Raw genomic sequence first — 10,682 nt, 5'->3', positions numbered from 1 at the left:
GAAGAAGAAGAAGAAGAAGAAGAAGAAGAAGAAGAAGAAGAAGAAGAAGAAGAAGAAGAAGAAGAAGAAGAAGAAGAAGAAGAAGAAGAAACACGAGAACCAAAAATTAGCCCAGGTCCACCTAAGCCACCTGCCTTTGATCTCCCACCCCCACCTCCACCAATGCTGTCATCTCTGCAGACTCCTCTATGCCCTGTACTGTATAAGACATCTGATCAGACATCCTTAACTCACCCCTCTGCACCACCTTCTACAAGAGAAAGACTCTAGGACCTATGGCCTGGACTTTTTCTTCTAACCAACTATGACCTGTATACAGCAAGCAACCATCTCCCTCTCCTGTCCTCCAGTACTTCACATACACTCAGGAGTCTGAGAATGACATAATCTTCCTCTGACCTACACTTCACATTCCTTAAAGCCTTACAGGGTCTCCATATGCTCAGGGACAGGGTGGCCAGGGCACTGATCGCAAGCTTTCCTGGAGGGCTGTCTCTGCTGGTTCAGCATAGGCTGCCCCCTTCTGGCCAGTAGAGGAATAGCATCCTCAAGCCTTCCCAGAGCCTCCAAGAGAATCAGTTTCCAGATGCAAGTGAGAGCATTGGACAGGTGGTGAAGAAGCAAGAAGGAGAATACTGAGTTAATAGTCATCTGCACAGGGCTCCCACTTCCATGTTCCCTTCCAGGCACTTAAGACCCAGTATGACCTCTGTTGGACACTGTGCCTTGCTCAGGGGCGGTGCAAAGCTGTGCCCGTGGCCCTTACAGAACCAACCAACACCTTATGCAAGGATCATCTTTGAGCCCTAGGGAGACACTAAATACATGGCTCTCACTCCCAAGCCACTCGCCTGACCTCAGCCCCTTGGTCTCTGCAACCATAGACCCTGGACTTATCCAACACCCTTTCCCAGGCTTCAAACAGATGGCTAAGACCTTGTCTCAACCATGATGAACTAGATCATATGTCAAGGTCCCTAATCTGTTCCTAAAATGCCCCCACGGTACTATGTCTATCCTATTCTCTCTCCCAGACAATTCTGCTCGCAGACCTTGAACTCTATAGACAGACTCCCTTAGCCCCATCAACCTACCCAACCCAGTTTTGGGTAAAGTCTGTCTCTAGCCAGGCTTGGGGGGTGTCGGGGTGTCTGCAAGACCAGGGTGGGAGCTGAGGCGCGGGACAGCTGGCCTGTGTCCCCACACTGGGCCTGGGGCCCAGGCAGAGGGGCGGGGGCCTGGCTACTCCAGCCTTGGCTAGGGCTGGGATTTTTTGGCCGGGCTGCCTGGGCCCTCCCTCCTGCTTCCTCTCCAGAGGGCTGTCCTGGCAAAGGCCCCCCTTGCACTTTCTGGCGGGAACAGGGCCAGGAGCAAGCAAACAGCTACAGAGGGAAAGCGGGAAAGCGATTGGGGGGGGGGGAAGAGAGCACGCGCGCGCGTCAGTGTGTGTGTGTGTGTGTGTGTGTGTGTGTGTGTGTGTGTGCGTGTGCAGGAAAATAGACCCATAGTCCAGGCAGATTCAGCCTAGGAGGCTTGCAAGTCTGGCCTTTCGTAATTGCCCCCTCCCCCGCGGCCCCCTCCCCCAGCTCCCCCTCCTCCCGCCCTCCTCTCACCCGCCCTCTCTCCCTCCCTCCTTCCCTCACAGCAGCCTACCAGGCAGCAATTACGCTTTGGGGATAAAACGAGGCGCAGAGAGCAGGCTGGGGCAGTCCTCCCCGAGATGGCGGGTCTGACAGCGGTAGTCCCGCAGCCTGGCGTCTTGCTGATCCTCTTGCTCAACCTCCTCCATCCCGCGCAGCCTGGAGGTAAGGGGCCCCTCGCCGGTCCCACGCTGCCCCTCGCTGGTCCCACGCTGTCCACAATCTGCGGGACCCTGCCGGCCAGGTGGCAAGACTGATGGGGAATCCCGGAGATGGATGAGCCCTTCAGCTCCAGATCCCCCCTCCTCGAGACAGGGAGGGTTCTGGGAACTGTCTCCTCTTGGGAGCCAGCTCCGTGTTAGGGGTCCTGTCAAAGCTACACTCCGCCAGTCAGGATGGTCCCTACCTCCTGTCCAAGCTCGAAGGGGTCCTCTGAGTCACCTGAGTGCTTTCCAGTGGTGGTGGCAGTTTGCACACCTGTGCACACCTGTGTACATACCAGCCTGGGGAGAGACAATCCTGGTTTGTCTTTGCTTGGAGATGTTCGGATTCTGTGTGTGTGTGTGTGTGTGTGTGTGTGTGTGTGTGTGTGTGCACGCGTGTGTGTGTGTGTTTCATACTATGTTGCACAGGTGTCAGTGTGAGGTTCTAGCCAAGCATGTCCCTGAAGGAAGAGTGTCTGGGATGGTATGAAGGTCTGTTCACAAGTCCGTTCCTAGACAGATGGAGGTACAGGGAGGCAAACCGTGAAGTTGTCTGATGGGATCTGCCAAAATCCAACACCCAGCTGGGCGTGGTGAGCCACACCTGTGACCCCAACATGTAAGTTAAAAGCCAACCAGACCCCTATCTCAAGAGCAACCAGGGGTGTTGAGGATGTCCCCGTTGATGGAGGGCATGCTAAACATTCTCGAAGCTCTGAGTAAACTAGGTGGGCGTGGTGACACATACCTGTGTGGTGGTCATCGGAGGATCAGGAATTCAAGACATCATTGGCTACCTAGTGAGCCATTTGGGCTATATCAGGCTGTCTCAAAAAAAAAAAAAAAAAAAAAAAGTCCTAAAGACGTCTGGTGCCCAGGTGTAGGACGTCACTGTGTGTGTGTGTGTGAGCGTGAGCGAGTCCATGCCTGTATAAGGGTTTGCTGAGATGGAATACAGGCCAGAGCGTGAGCTGGGGAAAGTGCCCATCTCCTGGCAATCAGGACATGGCTGGTATCAGAGGCTGAGCCTCAAGGTATCCTTTTAGTCATCTGATATGTATCCTGACCAGGCACGTTGGGTTATGGGGGAGGAAGGAGTTTGCTCCCACATAGAAGGTGCATCCAGCTGTGGGGAAAGAGGTGTGAACCTATGAACCATCTGCTGGGGTCTGGTTTCCGTAAGAGACCTCATTGTCGTGGGAACCTGAACTTGAACTGGGGACAGGAGGCTACAGGGCGGGGTTGGACAGGGCTGTGGTCAGAGACTGAATAAGAACAGCATCTGTCCCTTGAGACTTACTTGCTGGGGGCTAGGAGCCTATTGTAGAACAAGAGTTCCGGGGCTGGAACGAGACTGAGATTTGTGGGTACCAACAGGAGGGCCCATTAAAGAGCAGTGTCTCTGGGTCACCTGACCCTCCTGCCCCAGATGTGGTCTCATAACATTTGCCCACCCTTCTCCCTAGATGGTTATACTAGTTCATCATAAAGAAACTGTTTATCTTTACAAGTAGGAAAGCTGAAGCTAGGCATGAAAAACCACACCTGACACAGGATGCTATTGAGTCGAGGGCAGCCTGAGCTATAGTGAGATCTTGTCTCAGTATCATCTACAAGAAGGCTAGAGGCGTGGCTCGCCTAGGAGAGTTCTCATTTGCACGCTCGGAGCTCTGCATTCTATCCCCAGCACCACATTAAACCAGAGGTGGTGGCTCATGCCTGTGGTCCCAGCTCTCAGGAGGAGGAAACAGAAAAATTAGGAGTTCAAGGTCATGCTTAACTGTATAGGGAGTTCAAGGCTAGCCTAGGCTATATAGCCCAGTTCTTGAAAGGTACAGAATTAGAGCCTGGGATAGGCTAAGGCTGTCTCTGGAAGCTAATATCAACTAGCTTTCTGCCCTGCGGGGAGGTGCCAGGGAATATTAGGAAGATACTGCCCTGGGGCGGAGTCTTCCTTTAAAGACAGAACAATCCCTTCTCCCTAGCAGCCTGGGTGATATCACTCCATATTCAGTTGCCATTATTCCCTATGACGAGACATCTCAACTCTCTCCCAGGTGGCCAGAGTCACCGGGTTCAAGTAAGAGGCATGTGAATTGATGCCTTTCAGGATCTGTTCAGACTCCACTGAAGTCCAAAGAGGTCAGAGTCCTGGGAGGAGTTGGCCACTGGTCACATATACCTACCTAGTCCCCCACCTGTCTGATCCTAGGGGAGCCTAGTCTCCCCACAAGGAAGATGTCATAGGTAACAGTTCCTTGTCACCGACGGAGGTAGTAATAGCATTTCCTTTGAATACTGGCTTGCTTCAGCCTCTATGCTAAAAGGGTTGTATGAGCCAGGTATGGTGGCCCAGAAACTGTGCTACAGAGTAAGGTTCCAAGGCAGCCTCTGCTATGTAGTGAGACCCTACCCACCCACCCCCAACCCAAAAGGAAGTAAAAGGTCACCAGAAGAAAAAGAAAATCAGGCATGGTAGCATGCCTGTCTTTTGCCTGTTTTAGCATTTTGGAGATGTAGAGACAGGAGGATTGGGAGTTTAAGGCCATCATCTATGTAGTGAATTGTAGGCTAGCCTGGGCTACATGAAACTCCTTCTTCAAAAAAGTGTGTGTTGAGGGAGGGGCACATTAGACATAAAACTAAGTTCAATGATCTCCCTGACAGCAGACATGTTTTTAATATCCCTCCTGTCATTTATTCCCTGAAGGTTTATCTCAGCAGATTTCAACCCCGATGAGCATGCCAGTCGCCTGGGTCAGTGCTGTGACCCACGAGCTCTTCCTTTATTTGATCTGCGGAGGCTCTTGACTGAGGGAATTGGGTTTTAACAGCTCCCCAGGTACCTCTGATGCACAGCCAAAGAGTTAGTCCCTTGATCCAGCTCTGTGTGTCTTGTTGGAGCAAGGAACGGTCCGCCCACCCACGGGAGCACGGCTAGCTTTTGAAAAGCGCCTGGCAGCCTGCTCTGTGCACGAAACAAACAGCTCGGTGAGGCTTTATCTGCTCAATCCAGGCTGCCCCACTGGACTCTCGCTTGGCCCCGCTCCCTGTGGTCTTTGAACCTCCTGGCAGCAAATCCGAGGTCAAATGTAGATACCATGCTAAGGCGCTTCATCGGGCTGACTCTAGGTTTCCCTGGCCTGCAAGAAGAAAGGAACATTCCTACTTCTTAGGGCCCAGCCCCCTAAGAATCAGCGGAGTTTGGGGACAAGGGAAGCAGTAGCCACTTGATAGCAGCTGCTGCTGAGATGATAATGTAATATGATAGCGTAATATAAAATATAGCCACTGAGATGACCATGGGACATGGAAATTGTAAAGTGACAGACTCTCTTGCAGTTTGCCAGGGAGCTGAGAGTCCTTGGAATTCGTTCCTATCTTTGATTTTTCTAAGGTTTTGTTCCTTATATATTATTGTTTATTTGTGGTGCTGAGGCTGAACCTATGGCCCTGGGGTATACTAGGCAAGTCTTCTACCTCTGAGCTGTGTGCCCAGCCTCTAAGGTAGAGATTTTTCTTTTTCTTTCTATTTGTATTTTGTTTGTGTGTTTGCTTTGCTTTGTTGAGATGGAGTTTCATATAGCCCTAGTTGGTCTCGAACTCACTATGTGGCTGAGAGAGACCTTGAACTCCTGATCCTTCCACTTCCTGAATGCTGGGATTACAGCTGTAAGCCACTGAACCTGGCTCTAATTTCCTAAGGTTAAAACACACTTTCCTTTTGGGGTCTCAAATATATAGCTCTGGCTGTCCTAGATAGAACATGGTGTATGTAGGAGATATTAGCCTCTCAGACTTGCAGCAATCCTCCTGCCTCTGCCTTCCAAGTGCTGGGATTATCAGTGCTCATAACCATTTCTGACCTCCCCAGCCCAGTTTCTAAGGCTTGATTCCCTCTGTCAGATGTGGATGGTACATAACAGGTGACAGGAGAGGAGAGGTCCCAGGGAGGGTACTCCAGGGAATCTGAGCATATCTGAGGTCCCTCTTGAGAGAAAGTCAAGTTCAACTGGACATGGGGATACAGGCCTGTAATTAGCAGGACAAATCTAGCCTGAGCTACCTAAAGAGTTCAAGAAACTAGCCTGGGCTACAAAGAAAGACCCTGTGTTGGAAAGGAAAAAGAAGAAAAGAGGAGGGGAGGATAGGAGAGTTAGAAGAGGGGAGGGGAGGGGAGGGGACAGGAGGGGAGGGGAGGGGAGGGGAGTTGTGGGACAGGAGGGGAGGGGAGTTAGGGAAGAGGAGGGAAAAGGAGGGAAGGAAAGGGGAGAGGAAAGAAGAGAGGAAGTCAAAACAGAGAAAACAATCCGAGAGACTGAGAAGTAGGCTGCCATCCAGGAGGAAGCCCTGTGGAGACCACACAGACAAAATGAGGGCTGATGAGTCCCCCATTCCAGAGAGCTTCCAGGCAGAGAACTAAGGGATGTTTTCAGGGGTTCTAGCCCAAGCCAGAGGACTGTTCTGATCCCTACAAGGCTAAGGTCATGATTCTCACATGTGAAAGACAAGATCCGCCCCAGGCTAGCCAGAGGAACGAGCCAGACCCACATAAAACAAGACGCAAGCGTGTTCCAAGCCAGCTGCTTGTGGCCGGCTGTGCATGGAAGGCAGGAGGAGCCTTGGCGGGCTGAGAGAAGGTAGGACGAAGCTTCAAGCACAGACGGAGAAAGGAAGGGCTGGGGTGGGCGGGGCCGTTCTCGGTAGGAGGTGGGCGGGGTCGTTCTGGGTAGGAGACACTGCTGCTACCAAGAGAGGGCGGGAAGGAGGCCCCCAGAGGAGGAGGTCACCGTGAGCATTAAATGGTTTTAAGATGAGGAACTTGCTATGTTGCACAGGCTAGCCCAAACCTCCCTGTGTAACCCAGGAAAGCCCTGAACTTCCTATATGTAACCCAGGCTGGCTTTGAACTGTCTATGAAGTTCAGCATGACCTCAGACTCGCAATCCTGGTCTCCACCTCTGAGTACTGTGATTACAGGTACGTGGGCATCATGTCCCATCCACAGAGTCTGCTCTTCTTTGTACATTCATTGTTTAGATATCATGGTGGGGCAGTGGTCAGAGGACAGCTATAGGGAGTCAGCTCTTCCGCTCCACCATGCAGATTCTGGGGATTGAACTCAAATCGTCAGGTTTGGCAGCCAAGATAACGGCAGCTATTCAGCCTTCTTCGTGATTATTCAGCCTTCTTCGTGATCTCAGGAGAAAACCAGGAAACAAAAACTCAAGCCAGGCGAGGTGGCACACCCCTGCCGGGCCAGCACTCTAGTGGCTGAGGCTGGAGAATCTCTCGTGTTCAAAACCAGCTTGGGCTACATAGTGAAATTCAGTCTCAAAACAGCATTCCAGCTATCTGTCACTCGCGTCCTGGCTTGGGGGCAGAGGAGGACCAATGTTACGAGGCTATGGGGCATGGCCGTGGACAGCAGAGGGAGGAGCTGGAGAGAGGAAAGTAACAGCTTCCTCAGGAAGGAGCCTAGTTGGGGGGGGGGGGTTATCGAAGAGCAAGTCTCCAAAAGACAGGAAGAGGGGTTCACAGCAAACCCCCTCTCCCAGGGAGCTTGAGAGGGACAGAATCCCTCTGCCTCCTTCCCTCATCATTTATTAAGTACCTATTGTGTTCATGATCCTAGCCAAGTCACTGGCACTTTCTCTTAACAATTACTCTCTGTGCCGGGTATGACCTGATCTGTTCTCTCCTGTTTAAATGCTTGCAACCCATACAAGGCAGCAAACATCTCACCTACATTGGGGGAGAGTGGGGCTTGGCCGGGCCTGGGGCTCAGTTGGCAGGGTGCCAGCCTAGCAAGCACCAAGCCCTAGGTTTTATTCCCAGCACTGGAATAAAAACAGGTGTGGTGGCAGAGATCACCCAGCCAGCGAGGAGCAAGGAGAGAAGCCAGAGGGCTCCGTCCTGGGTCCCCTCACTCTTCCAACCCACCATTCTGTTCCCAGCAGGCAGCTTTTGGGCTGGAGAACAGAGAGAACAGGAAAGGATGTGGAGAGACGTCAGAAGGGAAAAGGCAGAAATTCACCCTGGAAGCATGAAGCTCAGAACTGGAGGCCAGAGCCAGGGAGAGCATCAAAGGCTTGGGAGCCATGTGTGTTTGGCAGCTCAGGATAGCACTAGGAGGCTTATTTCCTGCAGATTCACCCCTCCCTGAATCCCCCAAGCTCTGAACAGATTGCTCAGACCATCCGGGCCTGACATGTGGTCTCTAGAGGGTCAGGAGAGGAGGGGGGCACAGACCCCAGGAGGTGGTGGCGCCAGGACTTTAGCACAATCTACCCATGTCAGCCAGACATTTCCAACCCTGCTGGGCTGACAAGGCCCAGCGACCAGGCAGGCCCAGCTGTGTATTGTCACTGAGTCTCTGAGGCCAGACATACAGACATCTGGCTGAGAGGTCTCCTTGGACCCACTGCCAAGCTACGTGACTGCCTGGCACCCACCTTGTGTTCCCCCACCATGTGACTTTCGGGCTCCCTTCTGCAAAGCAGAGCTGGGCCATGATGACAAGGTGACTTGCCAAGGTTAGAGGTCATGATTCAGTATAGGAGTCTCTATTTGTTGCCATGACAACAGCTCTCGGGCCAGCATCTGTAATATTCTCCAATGAGATCTTTGGCTGACCCTCGGGGGACTGAACTGGTGACCTTGGCTTAGAGTTAACTGTTCCTCAGGAAACTACTTGATTTGCTCATTCATGGTGTTCCCACCCCCTCCAGTCCCTGGCCCCTCCCAAAACAGCGCTGGGTCAGATGACCAGAACCCCACCCAAAAAAAGCTGCCCAGGGGCCTGGGACACAAACCTCCTCACACTATCATATCAGAATGAGAATGGCTGATGTCAGGCAGAAGCACATCTCCTAATGGCCCAGCCTGCCCTCTTAGAACTGGCTACAGCCAGGCTGCCCAGTTCTGAGAGAAGTCAGTGGGCAGAACAGGTAAGTAGAGTCCCTTCCCCAGAGACCAGCCACAGCCACAGGCAGGGACCCCTCTCTGCAACAGTGTTAAGCCTCCTGCCCAGAGAAGGAGCCCGGGTTCATTCCAGGCTTCGTGTTTATCCAGCTGTGTGGCCCCAGCCACTTCCCTTAACCTCTCTGGGCCTGATTTCAAGTGTGCTGGGACTTCATTGAGAATCTCTTCCCTTCTGACTTCATTGAGACACTTTGAGAAGAGTGAGAAAATGCAAAGCTAGGTGTGGTAGTTCATGCCCATGATTCCAGCTACTCAGGAGTCTGTGCAGTGGGGAGTTGGGGGTGTTTACAAGGTCAATACCACTCTGAATTATGCACAGTGAGACCTTGTTTCAATAAACCAAGAACTGGGGCATGATTCAGTGGTAGAATATCTTTCCAGAATCCCCCAGTGATGGGCTGGGGGTGTGGCTCAGTGGTAGAGCCCCTGCCTGGAATTTCCCCAGTGAGGGGCTGGGGGCATGGCTCAATGGTAGAGCCCCTTCCCAGAATCCCCCAGGGAGGGGCTGGGGGCGTGGCTTAGTAGGAGCATGCTTCTAAGCATACAAACAACACAAAAGGAACAAAAAAAATGTAAATAGAAGTTGTTTGTCCACAGACACTAATTTATAGACAAACAATACCACAATCATTATTAATACCTTCATTAAAACATGTTTGATAAACCTGACTAACCAAAGAATCTACTTCCTTCCTTTTAGGGGTTCCAGGAGCTGTGCCTGGCGGACTTCCTGGTGGAGTTCCCGGTGGAGTCTATTATCCAGGTAATGTGCATAAAGTTTCCACACAGCTATGTATGACAAATGGGAATGGACTGTTCATGAGAAATAGAATATTTTAAAACATTTTTTAGAGATTTATTTATTTATTATATAGATATGAGTACACTGTAGCTATATAGATGGTTGTGAGCCTTCATGTGGTTGCCGGGAATTGAATTTAGGGCCTCTGCTTGCTCCAGTTGGCCCCACTTGCTCTGGTCAGCCCCGCTCACTCCGGCCTGTTTGCACCAGCCCAAAGATTTATTTATTATTATACATAAGTACACTGTAGCTGTCTTCAGACATTCCAGAAGACGGCATCAGATCTCATTATGGATAGTGGTGAGTCACCATGTGGTTGCTGGGATTTGAACTCAGGACCTTCTGAAGAGCAGTCAGTGCTCTTAAACACTGAGCCATCTCACCAGCCCCATTTTTAAACATTTTTCCATTTATTTTTAGAGCTTGCATGTGGAGGTCAGGGGATAACATTTTTGTTTGGTTCTTTCTTTCTAATTTGTTGTGTTTGCTGAGACAGTCTCACTATGTATCTATCCCTGGCTGGCCTGGAACTCACAGAGATCCACTTGCCTCTGCCTCTGAAGTGCTGGAATTAAAAGCATGCACCACCATGCCCAGCTCCAGAGGACAAGCTTGGGGAATCAGATCTTTCCTACCACCATGTGGGTCCTAGGAACAGAACTCAAACTGTTAGACTTGGCAGCAAGTGCCTTTGCCCACTGAGCTATTTCATCGGCCAGAGATGTTTTAACATTTAAATTTCTACCACCAAGAACATGCAAGTCAGGTCCACTTTCCCAAGCATTAGCCAGGTTGGGAATGTGGCTTAATTTCTAAAGTCTCTGCCTAGCATGTGTGAAACCCTGTGTGGGTCCCATCCCCAACTCTGCATAAACCAGGTGTGGTGGTGCATGCTTGCAATCCTAGCACAAGGAGGTATAGGCAAAGAGGACAGACATTCAGGGTCCATCCTTGGCTATAGAGAGAGCTCTGGCCAGCCTAGGGTGTATGAGACCATGCCAAAAAAAAAAAAAAAAATGCAATTAGCAGCTGTAATATGCAAGCAAAAGACCA

The 10,682-nt window shown here is 51.2% G+C and overlaps 1 protein-coding gene across 2 annotated transcripts in view; it reads left to right on the top strand.

The window, feature by feature from the left end:
* The first annotated feature begins 1,628 nt into the window (after window positions 1-1,628).
* The window catches only part of Eln (elastin), a 44,999-nt gene continuing 35,945 nt past the window's right edge, over window positions 1,629-10,682 (top strand). For both annotated transcript variants that reach the window (XM_021163395.2, XM_029477966.1), the window contains exons 1-2: window positions 1,629-1,805; window positions 9,528-9,590. In XM_021163395.2, the coding sequence (XP_021019054.1) occupies window positions 1,721-1,805; window positions 9,528-9,590 (148 nt within the window). In that variant the 5' untranslated portion in view covers window positions 1,629-1,720. The remainder of the gene's footprint in view (window positions 1,806-9,527; window positions 9,591-10,682) is intronic.

Source organism: Mus caroli, chromosome 5 (assembly GCF_900094665.2).
Source record: "Mus caroli chromosome 5, CAROLI_EIJ_v1.1, whole genome shotgun sequence".
In the NCBI taxonomy this organism is placed as follows: Eukaryota; Metazoa; Chordata; class Mammalia; order Rodentia; family Muridae; genus Mus; species Mus caroli.
The sequence above is the reverse complement of the archived record's forward strand: the minus strand, read 5'-3'. Positions and strand labels throughout refer to the sequence as shown.